This window comes from Toxorhynchites rutilus, chromosome 1 (assembly GCF_029784135.1).
Source record: "Toxorhynchites rutilus septentrionalis strain SRP chromosome 1, ASM2978413v1, whole genome shotgun sequence".
In the NCBI taxonomy this organism is placed as follows: domain Eukaryota; kingdom Metazoa; phylum Arthropoda; class Insecta; order Diptera; family Culicidae; genus Toxorhynchites; species Toxorhynchites rutilus.
The window spans coordinates 167,138,885-167,165,380 of record NC_073744.1 but is presented as its reverse complement, the minus strand read 5'-3'; the positions used below and the strand labels follow the sequence as shown (position 1 = coordinate 167,165,380).

Sequence of the window (26,496 nt, the reverse complement as noted above, 5' to 3'; positions counted from 1 at the left end):
GTCCTGCGGTATTTCCGCGAGGTGTCGTTGTAAGCGCGTAGTTCTAGTTGTATTCATTGTATCGAGTCATACTATAGCTTGTTGGAAAGGTATAATATAGTCCTTGACAGTATTTTGTTTGGTTAAGTCGTTCGTGAGTTATAGTGTCGCAAATATGGAGCAAAATAAAGAGAAAATCCGACATATTTTACAGTACTACTATGACAAAGGCAAAAATGCATCTCAAGCTGCCAATAAAATTTGTGCAGTTTATGGACCCGATACAGTTTCCATTTCCACCGCACAACGATGGTTTCAACGTTTTCGTTCTGGTGTAGAGGTCGTCGAAGATGCGCCACGCTCCGGAAGGCCTGTCGTCGAAAATTGCGACAAAATCGCTGAATTAGCCGAGAAAGACCGGCATAGTAGCAGCCGTAGCATCGGCCAAGAGCTGGGGATAAGTCATCAAACCGTTATTAACCATTTGAAGAAGCTTGGATTCACAAAGAAGCTCGATGTATGGGTGCCACACACGTTGACGCAAAAAAACATCTTTGACCGTATCGGCGCATGTGAATCGCTGCTGAATCGCAACAAAATCGACCCGTTCCTGAAGCGGATGGTGACTGGCGATGAAAAGTGGGTCACTTACGACAACGTGAAGCGCAAACGGTCGTGGTCGAAGCCCGCTGAAGCGGCTCAGACGGTGGCCAAGCCCTCATTAACGGCCAGGAAGGTTCTGCTGTGTGTTTGGTGGGATTGTCAAGGAATAATCTATTATGAGCTGCTTCCCTATGGCCAAACGCTCAATTTGGACCTGTACTGCCATCAACTGGACCGCTTGAAGGTAGCACTCATGAAGAAGAGGCCATCTTTGATAAATGCATCCGCCGTATAGTCCGGACCTTGCACCTGTTTTTGTCCATGGCGAACGAGCTAGGTAGTCAGAAGTTAGCCACAAAAGAGGCCTGTGAAAATTGGCTATCCGAGTTTTTTGCCAATAAGGAAGCGAGCTTCTATAACAGGGGTATTATGAAGTTGGCATCTCGCACTGTTATGATTCGACAGTAAAGCGCGAGCAGCTATTTTGCCAAGGAATGCATTTGTCACCAAAAAATAAGATTTGTTTTGTAAACAAATTTGTTTTTTCACGAGCAATGGCCGAACAGCAATTTTGACATTGCGGTCCACCTATAGGGCAACGCATTGGTTTATACTACGGAAGGACACGTTTCTGCAGGCACTCTTTCCTATACATTTTCGAGTCCATTTGGAGAACCTTGGTTTTCTGTACACAGCTGCAAATCCCTTTTCAAATCAAGAACTCTCTGGTAAATTAATCATCGAAAACGTATTGAAATTAGCTGGGCTCTTCTGGCAGTGACCTAGAATTTTAGGCCTAGGAGCTGTCCAAAATCCATCAACACGTACGTCTCGTCATTCGTCAGCATGCCTCCTTCGTACTTCGTCGAAACCTTGTTGTGCAACTTTCGTCCTTTAGTCTTTTGGTCCTCAGATTTTGCTTCAGCAAAATCCACTTTCTGCGATTTCGGTATCTGACCACGCTTGATTTTTAATGGGGTGGTGAAAATCATATTCCTTCTCTCGGCTTTCATCCTGCACAACTTTTACGAAACGAAACGAATCAACGTGTAGTTTTTACCGGCGAGAGATACAGGTTTTCCAAACAATTTGCTGTCAAAAGATTTCCGATACGCCTACTACGACCGTTGCATTGAAATTACAGTTATTCCGGATTCTGAACGACTCAAGCTTAGCTGACAACTATCGGGAAGACCTATAGAATTAATATGGATCCTGCGTTCGCGGAAAATCCATGCTCATTTCCAAATTTAGGCAGATTTAGAAAAAAAACAGCAGGACATTTTCGGTCGGTAAAAATATCAGACACGACTGCTGACGGCAAGAGTGTTAGAACGAGATTTGAAAAAGGGCAACCATTAGGTCAATAAGACAAACCCCGATTTAGAAAGCATGGTTTTGTTCCAGTTCGTCAATCACCCCCGATATGTGAAATCCTCTTTGTCCCTTCCGAACGCTATGCAATTCCTGTGCAAAAACACTTCTTCTCTCGCTCTCTGACAGCATCCCCGGCAAAAGATTAGGACACAAAAAAAAAACAGTGTGATTGTATCCGGCAAAAGATTAGGACACAAAAAAAGCAGTGTGATTGTATTCGGAGGCGCAAAGAGAATAAAGAGCATCACTTCGCATCACCACTCACGACCAACACACAAACCAAGTGACCATTGTCGACGTCTCTTTATATAGGGTAGGGCGGGGTAATTTGGACTCCCTAATATTTCCAAATCAACAAGGTCTAAATGAAAAAATGTCACATTGAACACTGAGCTACACTTGTGCTCTCTAAATCAAAAATGTTTAATCATTATATCAAACTTCAAACTATATACATCATAAAATAAAAGAAATGATTTTTGGACATTAAAATTTGATGCGGGGTGATTTCGACCGTATGTGGGATGAATTGGTCCAGTGTGTGTTTCATCGAAAAAAACTTATGTTTATGTAAAGTAGTTTGGGGTAATATTACAATCACAACAGTGTTCTAGGATCGATAGCAGGTGTCTTGATCATATTTCAGACCAGAAAAATTGCATTGAAACCATTTCGAATTCTGCATGGATCTTTTCACTGTTGTTCGAGCATTTTCAAATACTTTCGATGGTTTGTACAAAGAAAATCCGTCCTTGATGGCCTGCGTTACTCTTTCAAGCTCCTCCCTTTTCCAACGTTGTCTGTCCATCCTTTTTTTGTAAGTCCGCGGCATCTGGCATCAATTAGACCAAAGAACAGTTTCAAACCTGTATGACCAATTCGCCCCACAGAAACGTGTCCATGTTACCCCACACAGCATGCAAAAATTAAAATGCAATTAATTTCATTTATTGTTATCAAACTGCATCAAATGCATCAAATTGTTCCTCTTCTGTAGTCGAATAGAACTTTTATTGCACAATGCACGAAAAGTTTGTTTATTCAGTGGAAAAAAACCTTAAAACCACGATCGAAACACTTACATTTTTTGACAGTCAAAGTGCTTGCTTTCTTCATACCATCGTTTCCCTCTAGAGTAATGCGGGGCAAAGGTGCGCACCTAACTGTTGTTGTCCAATCACTCTTGAAATAAAAGCAAATAAAATTCCGTTTGCTTACCAAATTTCAACGATTTACCCTCGAAACGTAGTATAAGCATTTCTCGAGTTGTGTTTGTAATTGGACAAATACATATTTTAATACAAAATGACAAATGTGCACCTTTGCCCCATAGTGGGGGCAAAAGGTGCGCACCGTACGGGGCAAAGGTGCGCACTTATTGAATTGAAATTCTGAGATAACTTATACCAAATATAAACGCTTTATCATCAGAAGCGGGAGAAGCATCATTAATAGAGAGTGTAGACACCGTCCAGTAGGCAGGAGAGGGGTGTTCTGTGTTTTTTATGGGTGGAGAAGAGTGGATGTTATAGTCGAACATACCACGTGGAAATTTTTGGGAGGAAGGAGACTGACAATATAAGATATCCGAAAATGTCCAACATTTGAAACAGAATTCGTTTTTATTAACAAACTAGCTGACCCAGCGAATTTCGTCCCACCCACTATTGATATATTGATATAAATCATTTCGAACACTCAAGTTCCCACAGAAATTATTTTTATGTACGTAATCTATACTCGTGGTAAACAATTTCTTTTTTGACATATAAACCTTATGCAGACTAAGACGCTTCAATCCTGATACTGACTGTTTAAATCCGTGGCTCCGTTCTTGAGATAAATCGTGAGGAACGTACACTAAATCATTTTTATTCATAAAGATAAAGTTTATATATACATAGTTACCTTCACTTGATTTATTTGAAACTCATTGTTGAAAAAAAAACAATATTGTTTTGAAGTTCATTGTGAAAACATAAACTTAAACGAAACATAACCGTTATTGAATTGAATGCATGGTGAAAATAAAAACATTTTTCATTTGATAATCATTTTGAACTATTTTTACGCAATCGTTTATTTTTATTCCTCATCTTGGATTTCGGTTCTGAGGATTCCGACGCTTTGCCATGGAACGCTGTTGCTTCGTTGCGCTGTTGTGGGGTTCGAAGAGACAGACGGTAGTTCCACATGAAGCTAGAAGCCCAATCTCTTCATGCTAGTTGTTGAATTCGTGGTGGAGGTTGTTGGCTTCCGAAAAATCGAACACCATGCGACGTAAACCATAGAAAACTTTGTCCGGTGGCCTGCAGATCCTCAGACTGCTCACTCACAAATACCTATCTGAACCGCACTAGGTGCTCGCTGACACATTCCAGCAGAAGTAGAAATGTCAATAAAAGAAGATTCAAATCATAAATCACTTTCTGATATGAGCCTCTTCCTCAGAGCTGATTCAGAAATACCGAGGTCTGCCGCAATCCGACACTTTGAGACTCCCTCCCGAAGCCTCTGTCGGGCCATTTGAGCATTTCTGGAGTGCATTTCTTCAAATCAGTTTTCTTCTTGTGGGTCCCGTTAATAATTTTGTTGAAAACATTTTATAATTTTTTTTCAGAGCAAAATGCTAAAGGGTGTGTCGCATCAAATTGCATCACGGAAAAAACGCTGTAGAAATTCGCCCAGTAGACCGATCCTTTTGAAAATTTTAGACAGTAAAATAAAAACTATTAAATAACTTTTGGCATTTTCTTTTTATTCATACTTCGAGCCCAAGCCCGTATGCTCGCACCTTCCTCTTTACCCCGTCCATAAGGTGTACAACGTCAGGTTGTAGTTTTTTTTGAACAGAAATCCATTTTCTCTTGAAGTCCGCCTCCGATTTGACAACTTTTGGGTTCTTCCGGAGGGCCTGCTTCATAATCGCCCAATATTTCTCTATTGGGCGAAGCTCCGGCGCGTTGGGCGGGTTCATTTCCTTTGGCACGAAGGTGACCCCGTTGGCTTCGTACCACTCCAACACGTCCTTTGAATAGTGGCACGAAGCGAGATCCGGCCAGAAGATGGTCGGGCCCTCGTGCTGCTTCAATAGTGGTAGTAAGCGCTTCTGTAGGCACTCCTTAAGGTAAACCTGCCCGTTTACCGTGCCGGTCATCACGAAGGGGGCGCTCCGTTTTCTGCAAGAGCAGATCGCTTGCCACACCATGTACTTTTTGGCAAACTTGGATAGTTTCTGCTTGCGAATCTCCTCCGGAACGCTGAATTTGATCTCTGCGGAGAAGAACAACATGCCCGACAGCTGACGAAAGTCCGCTTTGACGTAGGTTTCGTCGTCCATTACCAGGCAATACGGCTTCGTCAGCATTTCGGTGTACAGCTTCCGGGCTCGCGTCTTCCCCACCATGTTTTGCCTTTCGTCGCGGTTAGGAGCCTTCTGAACCTTGTATGTACGCAGGCCCTCCCGCTGTTTGGTCCGCTGGACGAATGAACTTGACAAATTCAGCTTATTGGCGACATCCCGGACCGAACTTCTCGGATCACGTCTAAACTGCTTAACTACGCGCTTGTGATCTTTTTCACTGACGGAGCATCCATTTTTGCCGTTCTTCACCTTCCGGTCGATGGTTAGGTTCTCGAAGTATCGTTTTAGTACTCTGCTGACCGTGGATTGGACGATTCCCAGCATCTTACCGATGTCCCGATGTGACAACCCCGGATTCTCGAAATGAGTGCGCAGGATTAATTCACGACGCTCTTTTCCGTTCGACGACATTTTTCCAAATTTACGAAACATTGACAGTGAAGCATGGCCAACGTGATCTATACACTCTTATCTGATTATAAGCGAAAGCTGAAGATATAATTCCTAAAAATTAAATTTCTACAGCGTTTTTTCCGTGATGCAATTTGATGTGACACACCCTTTAGTGCGAGCCTTTACCCGACAGCCACTGCGCACCTTTGCCCCCAAGCAATTTTTGAACTAATCGAATTTTTAAAAAAAGCTCCTGAATTTTTCACAAAAACGAATACGCAATACATCATCTACTATAGATTGAAGGTTTCCTTGACAGTGTAGTATCTAACATTCCAGTTATTTTAGGTAAGTAAATCGTCATCTCCAAAACTGAAAAAAATAGATCAAAACATCACAAAACTCTTTTTACCTCATAACTTTTGCCACTTTCATGAAATGTATCTTTTTGTATATGTGTGAGCTGCTGGTGTAATAATGTATCAAACGATTACACTGTTGTCGACATTTTATGCTCGTTTGCTTCAAAACGGTCAATGCGCACCTTTGCCCCGCACTACTCTACCTGATAAATTTTAGAATTTTTTTTTACGTTACGTACATACGGTTTAACAATAAAAGGAGATGACATTTAAAAATTCAAGTTGAGCCGTACTTTTCGAGATAAAGGGGTGATCCAAATAACCCCGTATGTTCAGATCACCCCAACTTACCCTACATATTCGCAACTGATAGCGTCACGGCGTTGATCCCACTGCGGCTTCCACCCATCTGCTTGCTGTCGGTGCCATCACGGAACAACACACGTTATCACGATCTCATCGCAGGTGGTTGTGTTTGGGCTGGAAGAGAGTACTGTGCGTTCTTCGAGAATGTGGTGCAGTCGTAATTAGATCTAATTGTAAAACGACACGCAAGCTTCCTAGCTCTCTGCCTTTGCCTCACTGTCAGTAGTGCATCTTTAATGTGTGCGTGTTCCGCGTATTTTCGTACCTGTCATCTCGTTATCATTCGCTGCTTCCCGTAAAGTCCGCCGTGAGAATATTAGCCTATCCCCACGATGAGTTACGCCAACTGCAAGAGTTCCTGTACCGCTGGACTGGTCGGTTTGAGCCTGGCCGGCTTCCTGCTGTCCCTGTACACCTCGTACGTGGAGATCCGAGTCGAGCGGGACCATAGCTACCAAGCGATGTGTGACATCAGCGAAAGAGTTAGCTGCACCAAAGTTTTCTCATCGGCGTAAGTAAAAATAGGGGGTGGATGCCTTATTGCAGCAGTGTAGGCGTTTTGGACCATACGGAAAATTATTGTTATTCGCGGCACGCATGAAAAGAGTGATAGTTTTTCGCCACCCACGTGACTTGTGTTTTTTTTGTTGACGAATTAAACACCGAAATGGAAGAAGCGCTAAAACCAATACCGCAACCATGGAAACTTACCGTCGAGCGTTGCTTCGTGATTTCGTGAAGAAAATCACAAATCATTGTGCCATGAATCGGTGCCACGACGGTGCGGCGGTCGCTCGTTGAGATATTCTCCAGGCGGAAGCGGGACTCACACTTGACAACGGTTCCGATTGGTTCCAGCTACTCGAACGCGCAAACTCCCAGCTTGAATAATATTAGTGATCTATCGGCGAACAAACAGAAAGAAAAAAAAGCAGCGGCGCTACATTAACACGCACTTCACGTTTGGAGTGTTCCAATCCGCCATCGTGGATTCGCTACTTCCCCGTGGGCACATACGCAGCCATTATCCCCTGTTTTCCCCTGGTCCACGCGTATCGCATCACGTTCGGTGCTGCTGTGTTTGTATAGCCAACGTGGCTGCACCAACCCAATGCCCATCCATCCATCCATCGAGTCGAGCGTTTCCTTTGTCCTTTCCAACGCTTCCCAGAGTGCGTGAGAAGCAACGGATTGCCGGATTGTGTGCCGCCGGTGTTGACTGCATGTTATTATGGTTAGAATCGTTCACGCGTGATGAATGGTTGAGATTATGTTTTTATGTGATGGGATTGCTCCGCTCCTCTGAGCGCTCGGATATAAATTAGCGGTAACATGCGGGTTTTATTGTTTAATTTATAACGGTTGTCGTATTCCTGCTTATGGGCTTTAGAATATGGCACTCTATTGAAGTCAAATGGGCTCGTGAAGTGTAATTTGATTTCCGTTCTAGGTTACTTTGAAGCAGTGGCGTAGTGTGCGGGCGGGAAACCCGGCATTTTCCGGGGGCGCTGGCCCTTTGAGGCGCCAAAATCCAGGAATTTTGAATAGCATTTTTTCCTACAATTATATTTCACAATTATTATATTTCATCTTTCAATTGAAGAAAAAACCACCCATCATGAGTGGTTGCTTCTGTCCGTACATTAATAAAATCAATAACCTCTCTCGGATTTTCGCAAAATTGAAACACCCAACACCACATTACATCAATACCCTTTTGATTATTCGCTACGCATACCTGGGCGCATCTCCGTGCAATGCAAAACAGATGCACGGAGTCAATACAGAGGGGGGCGCCGAAAAAACGGATAAATAATATTCTTGGTTGACTGTCTATCCCAGTGGAAGGTACTCATAGTGCACTACGCGTTGACAATCGAAGAAAACAGTCAGCATCACGTTCCCTTTTGAGTGGATTTGACGCGGTTTTTTCTCGTTACACTCGATGTTGAAAATTTGAGGAATTTTGCAATCTTTCCTCCTACGTAAGGTTCGCAATGTGATTGTGCGATTTTTTTTTCGCCTTTCGCGTTCCATCGTCGATAACTTTTGGATGTATCCTTCAATCTTGACGAATTCTGTACTACTGAATAAACAAACCACCCGGATCAAAACGCTGTCAATAGTTTCTCGATGTGATGTGATGTGACAAGTGAATGAAAATAAGCGACCAAATTCTAACTGAAACACACTTTATTTCTTAAGCTGCATCATAAGAACTTGTAAATAATGTCTGTGTTATTGAAAGGCAATTTCTGAGCAATTTTTGTGCTGGAATGAAAGAGCTTGCTAGTCTGGTTTGGGGCCGTCCACATACCACGTGGACAACTTTAGGGGGGGTAGGGGTTAAGAAAACGTCCACGTTGAAATTCTTTGCTGAAATTTGTTTTCAGAGAGTATCGCAAATGAGCTGAGAGCGATCGATTTATTTTCATTGATTTTAAAGAATCTTGCGTTATCATTATCGACCAGAATTGGGACGCTATAATCGGCAGGATCCAGATGCCAATAAAGCATGTTGGAATGTTGTAATATTGAAAATACAGGGTTTTCCATTTCGGGCTTCCGAAAGTATACAGCCCTGCGCTGACAACCGTTTGACATAGCTGTCAACCAAAGCGTCATATCGTCTGCCATTTTACAATATGGATCGTTTTAGCATCGCACAACTTGTTAATTTTGTTAACTTATACTATAAAAACGATGAAAAACCGGCAAATGTTTTTCGAGCATTACGGACGGATTTTGGTCGTCATGGACGGCCTACAGAGCACACAATCGCTAATGTAGTGCGTAAATTCGAACAAACTGGATCCGTAGCGGATATTGTGAAACCTGTGCATCATCGTAACGTGCGTTCGGCCGAAAATATTGCTGCTGTTGGAGGATGTGTGTGGAGGATGACCCGAATGTTTCGATTCCACGGCGTGCTCAGCAATTGGGCGTGTCAAACACATAATTGTGGCGAATTTTGCATTTGGACTTGCACCTAAATTCATATACAGTCCAACTGGTACAAAAATTAGAGCGTGGTGACCAGCGAATGCGTCGGGCATACGTCGATTAGGTGAACGAACAACAGCAGCAAAATGCTGAATTTTCGCATCAAATTTTCTTCAGCGATGAGGCACATTTCGAGCTCGGTGGCTATGTGAACACCCAAGATTTCCGTTTATGGGGCTCAGAAAATCCACACGTGATTGTTGAGAGGCCATTGCATCCGCCAAAAGTCACTGTTTGGTGCGCATTATGGTCTGGTGGAGTCATCGGGCCGTATTTCTTTGAAAATGAGGACGGCGAGACGGTAACTGTGAATGGTGAGCGCTATGGCCGCATGTTAACCGATTTTTTTTGCCACAAATTGAAGATATGGATACGGATGACATGTGGTTTCAGCAGGACGGCGCCACGTGCCACACAACACGACCGAACATGGCCATATTGCGAACGAAATTTGAGGGACGCATAATTTCGCGTTTTGGTGATGCCAATTGGCCGTCCAGATCATGCGATTTGAACCCGCTAGACTTTTTTTTTGTGGGGTTATGCGAAAGACCGTGTCTATGCCAACTCTCCGCAAACTCTTGAACATTTGAAAGACAACATTCGTGAAGTTATGACCGAGATACCGCCCCATATGTGCCGAAAAGTCATCGAAAATTGCCTGTTCCGGATCAAGGTGTGCGAGGAAGCCCTAGGTGGACATTTGAATGATGTTGTATTTCACACATAATGGCATAAACCAAACTTTAATTTGAAATAAAAGTTTCATCGAAATTCGAATCCTAAGTGTGTTTTATTTCAATTTACTTTCGGAATTTAAAGTTGGAAAACCCTATACACGACATTTTTCTCGATGTTTCGATTCAGTTAGCCTCAATGTAAAAACGTTCGTTCATGTTCGTATTATGTTATTCAAGAACTCGAACAACAAATTCATACACGGGGACCTATCTTTAGAGAAGTCTTCCTAGCAGCGATGCTCTTCTTCGTTGAATTGTAATATTTTCTGGAATACACTTCTAGTTATTGGATAATCCAGCAAGTTTTTGTGCGCAAATGATGATAATCGAATCGAGACGCTGATGAAGAATAATCCTCGGTATACGACACACCAATTAGCAGGTTCCTTACAAGTATCTATGTTTATGAGCACTTGGTAAAACTTGATTACGAAACGATACAATGTATGAGTTCTACACCTTTTGACCGAAAACATTAAATGGATCGTATCTCCATCAACAACTCGTTTCATAAATGTAATAAAAACTCGCAGTTTGAAACAAATAGTTTCAGGCGAAGAAAACTATTATACTTTACAACAATGTTGAGCGAAAAAAAAAATCTTTGAGGTGAGCGAAATGAACCATCATTAGATATCTCCAAAGCTGCAGAAAGTCATTTTTTGTGTCTAGTGAGATAGGAGAAAAATTCTGTATTATAGGCATCTACCAAACAGCCAATCGATAAATTTCAACAAGCACTATTCGTAACTAAACGAATCAAAATCGTCAATCTAGAACAAACGTTCAGAATTGGCCAAGGCGTCCTCTTCCAGAATAATGCCAAACCTCATGTTTCTTTGAAAGCCCGCCAAAAATTTTTAGAGTTTGACTAGGATGTGATAGTGTACCCGCTAACATCAGATATTGCGTTTTTTGTTTATCACTTGTTTAGACCCCCAATAAAAATATTGAAGGTCAGAAATTTCGACTCCGTAGCCACATGAGTTGCGCGTTCACTTAGTAAGCGATCGATCGTGGGTTCAAAACTCAGGATCCTCAATTGACCATCTTTGTGTTGTAACAGAATAACTACGTCCACGCAACAATTTTCAGCGACGGAGATCGATCTACGGTCGAAATAAGATCGATTCATCCTTACAACTGCTCTGCAACAAACATCGGGTTGTTGTTCTATTAATAACACAACAATGTTCATATCCGCTGTCCGGTGGTCTTGCTGGACGGTCTTGCTGGACTATGGAAGAACATATAGAATACTCTTACGCCTTAATGGCTACCATATATAATGGCATAAAAGGGATACTGTTACGCCTAATATGGCAACTGTGTAATGCGCTACTCATAGATTCGACAAAAACATGTGGCATGTGTATACGATAAAATGCTAATGAGCCTAAATAAATAAACAAATGGGATAAAAAAAGAATTTCGACTCATTGGACACAGTTTATTGACGAGAAAACAAAAAAGTCGGCGATGATGAATTCTGCAAGTTGCATGAAGAATGACGAAAGATTGTGAAACAAAACGGTGCACATATAAAAAAAAAAAAGAAAATGTATGCCTTAGTATTTTGCTTTCGATTTTTCGTTGAAAATCGGCATGATTATTCTCAACTCAATATTACCCAATATTCATTAAGGTGAACGAATAAAAATCATTGGTAGATGAATCGCACGGACTTATTATTGAAGCCCAGGCGAGGAAAGATTTTGCAATAGTAAACTGGTTTTAATAGGATGATGAATTTGCGGATCAGCTAAGGCATCACGTTTGATCGGCAATTTTGCAGTTGAACTCGCCAAAACTACATAGCACAACACAACATGTTTATATCCTTATACATGTTATGATTTTCAATCACTGTATTCCAATTACGAAGCACTTGTCTGATTCTCTTGAAAACTGTTATTCAGCCTGTCAGCCAGCCAAATTACGTCGGTTTATGATAGAAAAAGTCGGAGATTAGATTCACATGTGATATTTTGCTATAAGGTAAATATTGTGTTTTATAACGTGATCACATGGTAAATGAAATTTGGAAGAAAACAAACAGCAATACGAATAGCTTCACGAGTTGTTGTTCCCCAAAGCTGTCCAAAGAAGAAGAAATCGCCTCTATTAATTATGTTCAAATGTTTATAATGTACAAACATAGAATAGAGAATAGATAAAAACATAAACTTAAATTTAGGCGCAATTCAACTATTTTTACGATTAGTTTTTCCAAGAAATGGAGAAATGTCCACGTGGACAACAGGGGGAGGGGTATAGAAAACGTCCATGCTTGTCCACGGAGGGGGAGGGGGTGTCTGAAATCGTACTTTTTCTGTCCACGTGGTATGTGGACAGCCCCTTTACACCAAAGTAAAAATGGCACAGACCGCGCATCGTGCGAACACAGTTTCAGCAATCGTAAATTGATTGAAAAATATCTGCGTTCTAAAATGAACCAAGACCGACTCAATGGCTTGGAAAGTTTTTCGATCGAAAATGAATCATTAGCAGATCTTGATTTAAAGGCAATTAAAGATCATTTTGCTTCAGTTAAAACACGCAAGGCAAAGATTTGAATAAAGCATAAGCGAAGCTGGTAATGATTTTTCCTAACCTTCTTAATACGGATAAACTGCTCAAAGTGAACTTTGGTATAAGTGAGTAGCTTTCTCAAAATATCAGAAACTCAAAGTTAGTGAAAAAATGGAATAAAGTAGTACTTTTTGGGGCGCCATTTTCATAGTTTGCCGGGAACGCTGTCTACCCTCACTACGTCGCTGCTGTGAAGTACCCATATACCGCTCAGTTAAGGCAATATTCAGCGTTTATGTACTTAAAAAATAATGCTTACACGTATATAATGTTCTTAATTGTGCTACTTGCTTGGTATTTGTTCCACTGGATGAGAGCGTTGCTGTATTCAAAATAGGTGGTGGAGAATAATTTGCACCTTTTGGTCCTAATTCCAATAATCAAATTGTTATAATAATGAATCGTTTTAAATAGTAGATTCGATAATGATTTATGTTGCAAACAAGTTAAATGAGTCGAAATCAATAATCGAATGAATTACTGTAGTAGTATGTCGTTTATGTGTTGGCAACACAGCTTGTGATGAAGATGCTGGATACTGGATTTTCCAATAAGACCTGAATAAAGGGTGTGTCACATCAAATTGCATCACGGAAAAAACGCTGTAGAAATTTAATTTTTAGGAATTATATCTTCAGCTTTCGCTTATAATCAGATAAGAGTGTATAGATCACGTTGGCCATGCTTCACTGTCAATTTTTCGTAAATTTGGAAAAATGTCGTCGAACGGAAAAGAGCGTCGTGAATTAATCCTGCGCACTCATTTCGAGAATCCGGGGTTGTCACATCGGGACATCGGAAAGATGCTGGGAATCGTCCAATCCACGGTCAGCAGAGTACTAAAACGATACTTCGAGAACCTAACCATCGACCGGAAGGTGAAGAACGGCAAAAATGGATGCTCCGTCAGTGAAAAAGATCACAAGCGCGTAGTTAAGCAGTTTAGACGTGATCCGAGAAGTTCGGTCCGGGATGTCGCCAATAAGCTGAATTTGTCAAGTTCATTCGTCCAGCGGACCAAACAGCGGGAGGGCCTGCGTACATACAAGGTTCAGCAGGCTCCTAACCGCGACGAAAGGCAAAACATGGTGGGGAAGACGCGAGCCCGGAAGCTGTACACCGAAATGCTGACGAAGCCGTATTGCCTGGTAATGGACGACGAAACCTACGTCAAAGCGGACTTTCGTCAGCTGTCGGGCATGTTGTTCTTCTCCGCAGAGATCAAATTCAGCGTTCCGGAGGAGATTCGCAAGCAGAAACTATCCAAGTTTGCCAAAAAGTACATGGTGTGGCAAGCGATCTGCTCTTGCAGAAAACGGAGCGCCCCCTTCGTGATGACCGGCACGGTAAACGGGCAGGTTTACCTTAAGGAGTGCCTACAGAAGCGCTGATTACCACTATTGAAGCAGCACGAGGGCCCGACCATCTTCTGGCCGGATCTCGCTTCGTGCCACTATTCAAAGGACGTGTTGGAGTGGTACGAAGCCAACGGGGTCACCTTCGTGCCAAAGGAAATGAACCCGTCCAACGCGCCGGAGCTTCGCCCAATAGAGAAATATTGGGCGATTATGAAGCAGGCCCTCCGGAAGAACCCAAAAGTTGTCAAATCGGAGGCGGACTTCAAGAGAAAATGGATTTCTGTTCAAAAAAAACTACAACCTGACGTTGTACAGAACCTTATGGACGGGGTAAAGAGGAAGGTGCGAGCATACGGGCTTGGGCTCGAAGTATGAATAAAAAGAAAATGCCAAAAGTTATTTAATAGTTTTTATTTTACTGTCTAAAATTTTCAAAAGGATCAATCTACTGGGTGGAGGCGATCTGGCGTAGTGGTAACATCCATGCCTCTCACGCTGAAGGTCACGAGTTCAATTCTCACTCCCGACATTCTTCCAAAAATGGAAGTAAAAGTGACGAACCAGCCAAATGAGTTGAAAATCACTATAATACAGATATATAAAAAAAAAAAAAAAAAAAAAAATCTACTGGGCGAATTTCTACAGCGTTTTTTCCGTGATGCAATTTGATGCGACACACCCTTTAATTAACACCACCAGGATCTAACGTATACAATCCACATCGCCGGAAACCGTTGATCAATGTCGATTGTAGGTTCGTCATTCTATCCACAGCTTTTGAGTGTTCTGAAAAAGCTGACGTCCAGCAGCAGCAATGATTTGAGTGGAATTTTGTGGAAGATGAACCAGGATTATGTTTTTTGTGTGCATAGCAGCATCGTCTCATAAGAGACATGTGACTTATGTCAATTTCTAAAGAAAGTAATAGGGAACTTCATTTTCTGCTGAACAAGCCAAGGGTAAAAAACATCCTTGAGAAACAGGAACAATCCGGAACATCCAACCCGATCTCGCTCATGCTGCGGCCCAGCTTTCGGTCAAGCTCTGCCAGATTTCTTTTGGCATTCTGGATTGGTACGGGTATAGAATACCTTTGCCTGGACGTTGTAATTTGTTAGCTTGGGTGCCTAGTGGCACTCACAAAACTCCCTGTATAAATTCCTCAGAGTCGGTTTACGTACGACTACACGGTCAGAGAAACACCCAATCCGTGCAATCACGCTACCTTTTCACCCACTTCCTTAGCCTACACTCACCTTTCGTTTCCGGGACTCTGGGCCAGGGCGGCGTGTAGACGACGGACAGTGGCGTCTCTGGTACCTCCTTCACGTCGAGGAGATCTCTTTCAACCACTCGCGAACTATGGCTTCAATCGAGCACTCGCGAAACCGTACCATCAAACTTCTCCTTTCTTCGAAAAAGGATTCCTTTGTCTCGCGACTATTCGCAATTCCTTTATCTTCGCGCGACACTTGGTTCAATCCAACTGTTCGGTATCAAGGTTTCTTTTGAAGTCCCTCCTCTTGATTTTTTGGGCATTCACCTTAGCGTGAATACCCTCCGGGTCCGTACTCAGGTGCCGTGGTTGCCGCTATCATACTTGGCCATAAAAATAGTGTCTCCGGGTAGCGCATGGGGTTTGTTTTACTTATCGCAATATAGCAAACGAAATCTGTTGGGTGAAATAAAAAACAAGTAGAAATATGGGTGTCCTTGTTCTAGCCATGTTTATTTTGGTGATAACCGATCGTATTTGCAATGAAAAGATTGAAAAAAACTTTTTTTTACTTACTTTCCTGAGATTTTCAATCGTTTACACTTTGTAAATTGATAACAACTGTGGACAATGCTCTTAAGGTGGCCGTACACTGTTTGCCCGGAGGTCAAATATTTGATATTTTTGACAGATAAGGTTTGATTTGATATTTGTACAAACACTATTTTGTTTGCCACTCTTCAATTTTCAACAGTGGTAAACAATTTCAAACACCGAACATGGAAAAAATCCGCTGAAATATTCAAGGTAACCTAACCATGTACCGACAGGTTCGAAGAACAAACTGAAAAAATATTTTAGACATCCAATAATTGAATATTTGCTTGTCGTGTTTTGTGCAGGGGTATGACTAAAACGTCAAATCCCTTATATTGCCAGTGTACCCAATATTGTTGCGGTTCACTGACATTTTGGTTCTATCAATTACTGTTGTTTACAACTCGGTCCGGTTACATAGTCGAATAGTGGCTAACTGTAAACTCCATGTTAAATGTAAACAGCTCCATGTGAAACCGAAATATGAAAATCGCTCATGCAGTTAGGAATAAAGCAAACTATCTCCGTGATTTCAACGATTTCAATCCTCGCAAATGATATGTTGGTAAACAAATGACGCCATTTTGATTTTGATTTTGGGTAGCCTATATTCAATTGATGTCTAACCCCTGGTTTTGTGTAGAATATATTTGATCAGTACACGTTGACCAAATTTTATCTGTCAAAAAGAGTCAAATATTTGGCTTCGGTCAAACAGTGTATGCGCACCTTTAGCCCTCTTGCCACTTTGCTAAGGAAAACAACAAAAATGGCGGATGACAGGTCGACGAACGATAGACAAACATAATTTATCAGAAGAAATAAGATAGCTAGTGTGAAAAACAGTATTTTATGTCAAGTGGGTGGAATTATGCATTGGCTGATATAAGAGAGCTTCACGGTATATGATAACCAGATCGATGCTTCTACAGAAAAAGTATGCATGTGTAGATGTCTGCAATCGACAACTGTTTAGCATGGAGTCAATATACACGATCAGGGTTGCCAACTATAATTTAAAAAAATCAGGAAGAATGAAAATAAAAATCAGGATAAATCAGGATAAAGGGTGTGTCACATCAAATTGCATCACGGAAAAAACGCTGTAGAAATTCGCCCAGTAGACCGATCCTTTTGAAAATTTTAGACAGTAAAATAAAAACTATTGAACAACTTTTGGCATTTTCTTTTTATTCATACTTCGAGCCCAAGCCCGTATGCTCGCACCTTCCTCTTTACCCCGTCCATAAGGTTCTGTACAACGTCAGGTTGTAGTTTTTTTTTTGAACAGAAATCGATTTTCTCTTGAAGTCCGCCTCCGATTTGACAACTTTTGGGTTCTTCCGGAGGGCCTGCTTCATAATCGCCCAATATTTCTCTATTGGGCGAAGCTCCGGCGCGTTGGGCGGGTTCATTTCCTTTGGCACGTCCTTTGAATAGTGGCACGAAGCGAGATCCGGCCAGAAGATGGTCGGGCCCTCGTGCTGCTTCAATAGTGGTAGTAAGCGCTTCTGTAGGCACTCCTTAAGGTAAACCTTCCCGTTTACCGTGCCGGTCATCACGAAGGGGGCGCTCCGCTATCCGCAAGAGCAGATCGCTTGCCACACCATGTACTTTTTGGCAAATTTGGATAGTTTCTGCTTGCGAATCTCCTCCGGAACGCTGAATTTGTCCTCTGCGGAGAAGAACAACAGGCCCGGCAGCTGACGAAAGTCAGCTTTGACGTAGGTTTCGTCGTCCATTACCAGGCAATGCGGCTTCGTCAGCATTTCGGTGTACAGCTTCCGGGCTCGCGTCTTCCCCACCATGTTTTGCCTTTCGTCGCGGTTAGGAGCCTTCTGAACCTTGTATGTACGCAGGCCCTCCCGCTGCTTGGTCCGCTGGATGAATGAACTTGACAAATTCAGCTTATTGACGACATCCCAGACCGAACTTCTCGGATCACGTCTAAACTGCTAAACTGCGCTTGTGATCTTTTTCACTGACGGAGCATCCATTTTTGCCGTTCTTCACCTTCCGGTCGATGGTTAGGTTCTCGAAGTATCGTTTTATTACTCTGCTGACCGTGTATTGGACGATTCCCAGCATCTTACCGATGTCCCGATGTGACAACTTCGGATTCTCGAAAGGAGTGCACAGGATTAATTCACGACGCTCTTTTTCGTTCGACGACATTTTTCCAAATTTACGAAAAATTGACAGTGAAGCATGGCCAACGTGATCTATACACTCTTATCTAATTATAAGCGAAAGCTGAAGATATAATTCCTAAAAATTAAATTTCTACAGCGTTTTTTCCGTGATGCAATTTGATGCGACACACCCTTTAGCTCATATTGGTTTGTCCGAAAAGTTAATGTCGATTTTTGGGAAAACAAAAACATCATTTTCAATCAAAGCATTACAATTTAATTTCATATCTCTAATTTAACAATCTTTCTCCATCTTTCACATAGCTAAAATATTCTATCCTCCCACTGTTTCCTCGTCGAAAACTGCTGCGAGTCATACATGTGAAAATCAGGTTGCTTGGTAGTAGCTCATAATACAGAATCCATCCCAAATCCCACCAGAAACAGAGTATATTTTGCTTCGGGTGAAAACCGGATATGTAAAAGAATTAATAAACATGGTATAAAGTCTCGCATAGGCGGATATGCCTATGTTTCGCCTGATTTTTTTAACGTTTTTCCAAAACACCTACAGCATCACTACAACCAATTGCAGAGAAATCAATATTCAACTTTTTACTGACTCCATCGTCCATGCTTTGGAATGAATCTTTACTCGACAAACGTTGAAAGCATATCAGCAGTGGAAGACTTGGAAGAATTTTTCATAATTTTTTCTGATATTTAGCACGGTTATACAGGGTTTTCCAACTTTAAATTCCGAAAGTAAATTGAAATAAAACACACTTAGAAGTCGAATTTCGATGAAACTTTTATTTCAAATTAAAGTTTGGTTTATGCCATTATGTGTGAAATACAACATCATTCAAATGTCCACCTAGGGCTTCCTCGCACACCTTGATCCGGAACAGGCAATTTTCGATGACTTTTCGGCACATATGGGGCGGTATCTCGGTCATAACTTCACGAATGTTGTCTTTCAAATGTTCAAGAGTCTGCGTAGAGTTGGCATAGACACGGTCTTCCGCATAACCCCACAAAAAAAAGTCTAGCGGGTTCAAATCGCATTGTCTGGACGGCCAATTGGCATCACCAAAACGCGAAATTATGCGTTCCTCAAATTTCGTTCGCAATATGGCCATGTTTGGTCGTGTTGTGTGGCACGTGGCGCCGTCCTGCTGAAACCACATGTCATCCGTATCCATATCTTCAATTTGTGAAATCGGTTAACATGCGGCCATAGCGCTCACCATTCACAGTTACCGTCTCGCCGTCCTCATTTTCAAAGAAATACGACCCGATGACTCCACCAGACCATAATGCGCACCAAACAGTGACTTTTGGCGGATGCAATGGCCTCTCAACAATCACGTGTGGATTTTCTGAGCCCCATATACGGAAATTTTGGGTGTTCACATAGCCACCGAGCTCGAAATGTGCCTCATCGCTGAAGAAAATTTGATGCGAAAATTCAGCATTTTGCTGCTGTTGTTCGTTCACCCAATCGACGTATGCCCGATGCATTCCATGGTCACCACGCTCTAATTTTTGTACCAGTTGGACTTTATATGGATGTAGCTGCAAGTCCAAATGCAAAATTCGCCACAATGATGTGTTTGACAAGCCCAATTGCTGAGCACGCCGTGGAATCGAAACATTCGGGTCATCCTCCACACTGGCAGCAACAGCAGCAATATTTTCGGCCGAACGCACATTACGATGATGCACAGGTTTCACAATATCCGCTACGGATCCGGTTTGTTCGAATTTACGCACTACATTAGCGATTATGTGCTCTGTAGGCCGTCCATGACGACCAAAATCCGTCCGTAATGCTCGAAAAACATTTGCCGGTTTTTCATCATTTTTATAGTATAATTTAACAATGCTAAAACGATCCATATTGTAAAATGGCAGACATTCAACTAACGATATGACGCTTTGGTTGACAGCTATGTCAAACGGTTGTCAGCGCATGGCTGTATACTTTCGGAAGCCCGAAATGGAAAACCCTGTAGATATATTTACCATAGTCCCATCATTAAAGTTGATTTTGCTTTGAATCAGAAATTACATATAAAATCATTATATATTGACTGTGGACGCAAAAATTTTCTTTTCAGTAATTTTACACTCTGAAACGTATTCCTACATCAATAACTCTGGGAATATATGTACATATACATTATCCTCGGTTGTTCCTCAAATTTTATCTCGTTGTAATTTCATAAATTCTACAGAAAATCTGGTTTCATGAAATTTTCTAGCACTGTTTTGAAAAACCACAAAACAATTGAGGGTAGAGATAAAAAAGTTAAGTGTAGCTTTGCGCCTAGAGAATTTAACTTAAGGTAAGATACAAGTGCGAACAGGAAAACTATTATGACTGAAAACTTTGGCATAGAAACCAGTATATTTATAACGAATAAAGTAAACAGTACAAAAATCAGGATCATTTCAGGAAAATCAGGATAAATTTAGTGTTCGTCAGGATATCAGGGAGTGTGCTGAAAAGCCTGGGATCTCCTGAAAAATCAGGAAGGTTGGCATCTCTGTACATGATACTACTTAAAATTACGTTTTTTACCATCATTTGTCCATTACTAATTGCAATTGATTATTATTAGAGCGTAAGACTTGAACAATTATAATCTTCTGGATTCTGTTTATTTTATACCAGCAGTCGGAGTAGGCGTATCTGAAATTTGTTGACAACAAACTGTGTTGCGAACGCCCCTTGTTAGCGAACACACCTCTGCAATAAAACTTTGATAGCAGCTGGCCTGAAACAAAAAAAAACCCAACAGATTCTGAATCAGTAAAGATGCCGCTATCGCATGAACCTCGGACAAGTCAAAAAATCTTTTTCGACAAAATGGTGGCCGTTTGAGAAACAAAATGCGGTTTAAAACGTTTTTCTTACGTTTCCCGATTTTTTAAAAATAGTAAAATTTAAAAAGTACAATTTTTTAAAGGTTCATGCGATAGAGATATGCATGCAGATTGTATTAATATGAATTCGACATGAATTTGTTCAGTAGAACGTGTAGAACAAGGTTTTGACGAAGTACGCAGGATGCATGCTGATGGATGACGAAACGTACGTGAAGATAGATTTTTGACAGCTCTCAGGTCTGAAATTCTATGAGGCCACTGCCAGAGGAGATGTCCCCATCGAATGTAAATTCGTTTTCGCTGATAAATTTGTCAGGAAGTTCTTGATTTGACAAGGGATTTGCAGCTGTGAACAAAAATTGAAGGTTCTAGTCACAAACAAGACAATGTCTCCATCCGTGTATTAAGGCTTACAAAGGTCCGGTGAAGTTTTGACCTGATTTGTCAAGTTGCCACTAAAGTCGAGAGGTGCTTGAGTGGTACAGTGACAATGAGGTCGATTACATTGAAAAAAATGTCAATTACCCCCATTGCCGCCCAATCGAAAAATATTGGGTCATTTGTCAAGCGGGAATGGGAAGAAGAGAAAAAGAAGAAGAACGTCGAAGTGACCAGGGTTGCCATAATAAAATCTGTGTTTATGGCCTAAAAAAATCTTTTTTTTTTCTCAGAAAATCTGTATTGAAATCTTTATTGAGTTTAGAGGTCGATTTTGGAAGCATAATTCAGACGAATTTTATGCCAACTCGTGTTACAATTGGCAGCACCATCTCAGATTACAGTGAAACGATGTGGGTGTAAGGACATTAATCATTTAATCAACATTGCATACTTATAATCTCAAAAGAAAAATTAAACTACTTTTTTATAAAGGCCACAGTTTTTTTCTTATTCAAAAAACAAGCTCAAAAAATAGAAGAACTACAAATGTACGAAAGAGTGGGTGAACTGCTCAAAAGAACTAGTTCATTTAAGTGAACGGTTGGCCACTGAACGGTTCATTAAAGCAAACCGTCTTGCCAATCTCTATTTCAAACTCAGAGAGTTCATTCGACTCTAGTTTCCAAATTTCCATAGTGAACGATGATGAGGACGAGGAGATAGTGATCCCAGACACACAGTGGCATTGGGTGTGTCGAGTTCATTTAATATTCCCCCTAAGACCAAAAGGGAATCCATCGGAATAAGGTGTCCAACAAAACACCAGCATCAAAAAGGCTTGAGGCGTTGCCAATGTTCCAGTTTAAACTGAAGTCTTCCAGTTTTTTTTTCGATCCAGTCATCCAGTCGAACCCTAAAATCTTCCAGTTTTTTTATATGTGCTTCAGTTTTACCCATTTGATGTAAAATAAAAAAATTACAATGATAAATATTATCCCTCCTTCCACCTTCCTATCTCTTGACCGATTTTATGACGTTCATCGTCCGATCGATCCAAGATTAGTTTGGATCCATCTATCTTACTATGGATCGTTCTCTATCTTTTTCTCGGATCTTTGGATCGACCTATTTTTTTCTTACTGCAGCAACAAGCTACAGTGTCCTTGAATTTACAAAAAAAAATTATGTTCTAGGTCTCCAATCTCCATTCTGAAGCTCAGACCAACTGATCTACCATTTCATCCATCATTTAGAATGAAAACTGAGATGAAACAGTTCATAGAGCCCGTGGCTGGCTTCGAGTTTATATAACCATCAGATGTTATGGATTCTTCAAAGCATTCTAAAGTTCAGAAGATTATAGAGTAAATGGGCTCTATTCAAATATGAATATAAAACCAAATTGAACTTGCTTCAGTTCACATTAATTTAATATTAGTTTCTTATGATCACTCGAACAATTTTAAGTGCTAAATAACAATAATTTTACATATAATCTAAACTCTCCTGAAGGACTAAAGCATACTATGCATATTTTGCATAAATACTTTCTCGAGCAGGAGGAAATAGTTAGGGATACCTCATTTTCATCTTGATTTTTTTAAGGTTAGGCACCGTGTATTGGTTCATTGACTTCTTCTATTCTACATTATTCATGAGTGTGAATAAAATAGCAACGAAAATGGTCAAAACAAACACTACGAAAATGTCGAAAATCGTGTAAACAGAAAAAGAACAGATTGAGGTTAGGTTCCATGCAGTGCTCTAGAACCAGAAAACGTGTCTTTACCTCAATGAATCACATTACCGAGCAGTTTCGCGTCGATCTTCTCACAGCGATTTTATGGATATGAAGCAATGAAAACGAGATTTTTCAAGTGTTGACCAAATAAAACCGTATTTTCTAGAGGTTCTGATTAGCGTCACACCTAACATGCCGGGGGCTCGGGTTCGATTCCCGTTCTGGTCGGGAAAACTTTTCGACAAAGAAATTTTTTCCGACTTGCACTGTGATTACGCGTATTCTAGAGCTTGCCACTCTGAATGCATTCAAGGCGTGTCATTTGACATAGAAATCACAACTAAGTACTAATAAAAATGACGCAAGTAATACTACGTTGAGACGGCGAAGTTTCTCTAGGTACGTTAGTGCCATTTAAGAAGAAGAAGAAAAGATCCTCTGATATCGTTTCACAGCAATGTTCGAGTGGTGGTAAATGTCATTTTGATCTGCTCGAATGATATGATTAATTAATTGTTTATTTCGCCATTTATCTTATTAAAATAAAACGGTTATATATAATCCAGTTTTCTTCCAGTTTTTTCAAGAGCAATATTCCAGTTTTTCTAAAAATATTTTTGGCAACCCTGATCATGACTGAGATGAGGTTTCAAGTAGGTACTCGTATTTATAGATTTTTGTGATTTCAATAATTTGTGGTTGTTGTCTTAAGTTATAGAGAATTAAAACTTTTTTCAGTTCATTCGACTCTATCAATAGTTGGCAAGGCATATAACTCGTGGACATTTTATCTTTCGAATGAGGTGATAGTCATGTCACTTCGTTCAGTCGACAAAAAGGTATTGAGGCTCAACGTAACGCTCACGTTTTCGAATTCTCCGGAATATTAACTCATCCATTAGTTGAGAATTGATTCAGATTCGACTTCAAACAAATGATCACTTAAACCCACGATAGTCCTACGTCAACCCTGCTGTTATACCACAGATATAACCAGCTTTCTGTTTTTTCCGTAATCAAATTTATTCTGAGGTCAATATAATGGGGACGAAGTACCCATCTAACAAGGATAAGTAACGGCCCCAAACCGCCGAGGTGACTCAACCCGAGTCGGCCGCCGACCTGCTGTCGGAAGCGGCGGCGTCTCGCAAGCAAACCTGTGTTAATTTTTGCTTTGAGATATGAATAATATACCGCAAATCCCAAGTACGCATTTTCCTAGCACTAAAAAATAACAAAACACTGTAAACAACAATACAGAAGAGAACTTAGTGCCCGTGCGAGCAAATAAAATTACTATCTATTGTTTTTCGGCTCTGGTGGCGTTAAGTACCTTTTTGCACCCCTATCGGAAATTAAACCATTTTGCAATGCATACGTTAATTACCTGACATTCTCCGTTTCAGCTATGGACGCGGGTTCGGCATCGTCGGCGATCTGCTTGGAGACGACTCACCGCTAAACGTCCCGAATGGCTTCTACGGCATTTTCTACTACTTTCTGGTGGCCGGGCTGGCCTTCAGCAACAGCATTCTGGTGACGAAGCTAGCCAGCTACCTGATCGCGCTATCGAACCTGTTGTCGATCTATCTTGCCTATCTGCTCTACTTCGTCCTGGAGGATCTCTGCCTGGTTTGCGTGGCGACGTATGGTGTGAACCTGATCAGTCTGATAGTGGCCCTCCAGAAGGTGCAGATTTTGGACCAGGAGGAGCAAGTTATGAGAGTAATGAAGAAGGATCAGTAGTGAATGCACGGGGGGTGGATATTTGAATGTTTTGACCTGTACGCTTTGTTATTGAAGCCAAACACGAATTATTGCGAAGATGTTTACTAGTTTACCTATACGTAACGAAATGTATCTGTTTTATTGATGGAAACCAATATTTTTATATTTTTCAATATGATATGATGACATTTCCACATTTCCATTCATTCTCATTGTGCAAGTTTCGGTGAATCGTGCTTTAAATAGACAATAACGAGGCCGGCCACGTCCTTACAGTCACCAGGGGAAGAGAAGGAATGTTAGTATGATTTTCGCCGCCCGAAAGCCAGAAGGGACGCCTCTATAGCGTGGTTCCCTAGCGATTTTCAAAGATGGGGTAGTTTTTAGTGGGGGGACGTAATTATTCACTGTGAGTGATTTCTTTGCATAATAACCATGGATAACAACTATTACAACCATCCTACTTAGGGGCTTTGGACCCTCTGCTCTGTTTCTCAATAGTTTCAGCTTACTGTTAGATGTTGTCCTATGTAAATCAATAATAACCTAAACATTAAACGTTATCTGTTTTCTGATTTAGCACCACTGAAAGACTTAGTATCGGGTTTTTCAATAAGAGCGCTACAAAAGTTTTTTGACGTGGGACTACGTCTAACCGGAATATATGGGGGGTAAAACGAAAACCTAAACACAGAACATGCAGGAAAAAATGAAAGATTTCGAATGCTTATAACTCGAACATTTCTTACTGGATCGGAAGGATGTTTGCATCAATTGATAGGGAATATTTCGACGCATATATCGCAATTAATAAAATCTTGTTTTTTATTCGATAAACAATTGAATAACTGTAAAATGTTAAGCGTTATCTAAACGCCCTAATTGCTTCGTTTTGATTGGCCCGATTCACGGTTTCCCCAACACAGCCATCAAAACCAGGCAGTCTCGGGGAAATCGGCATTGCAATTACATGGAAGTAGGGGGACTTTTGTTCTCACCGGAAAATATTCTCTAACACAGACTTCAAAACCATGCAGCGATGGAGAAATCGGCATTGCAAACACATGAAAGTAGGTGGAGCATTTGATCCCACCGAAATGTGTTCCCCAACAGAGATTTCAAAACTAAGGTGCCTGGAGGAAATCGACATTGCAAATTCATGCAAGTCGGGGGTATTTTTGTTCCGACTGAAATGTGTTTCCCTAACACAGATTTCAAAACCAAGGTTTCTGGGGAAATGGGCTTTGCGAATGAATGCAAACTGCGACTACTTTTGTACTCGCTTGCCTTTGTGTAGACTAGAATATGTTTCCCTAACACGATCTTCTAAACTAAGGAACCTGGAAAAATCGTGCAGACGCTAGATGCGAATGAACTTTCAAGTTTCAAGCAAATTCGCTTCGAGAAGTACGTACACTTGAGAGATGCAAACTTCAGAGGGAAACACAAAATAAAATAGTCGTTCGATAATCCTTCCGTTCACAAATTCTGTCCTATGCATCATACCAAACGTAAAAAGACTGTCATTAAATTTACTTGTAACGAAGAGCATAATCTATCACAATGCATGGCATTTTTTCAATCTTTTTACTCACAAAGCAAATTTATTGAATTCAATAGAATTCGGAAATTGTTTCATTCAAACAAGAATTTAATCAATACAAACAAA

At 41.0% G+C, this 26,496-nt stretch overlaps 1 protein-coding gene across 1 annotated transcript; it reads left to right on the top strand.

The window, feature by feature from the left end:
- The first annotated feature begins 6,483 nt into the window (after nucleotides 1–6,483).
- LOC129762833 (vitamin K epoxide reductase complex subunit 1-like protein 1) lies at nucleotides 6,484–24,973 on the top strand. The gene is made up of 2 exons (XM_055761391.1): nucleotides 6,484–6,955; nucleotides 24,506–24,973. The coding sequence occupies exons 1-2, from the start codon at nucleotides 6,777–6,779 to the stop codon at nucleotides 24,843–24,845; spliced, it is 519 nt and encodes a 172-aa protein (XP_055617366.1). The 5' UTR covers nucleotides 6,484–6,776; the 3' UTR covers nucleotides 24,846–24,973.
- The last annotated feature ends 1,523 nt before the right edge of the window (nucleotides 24,974–26,496 follow it).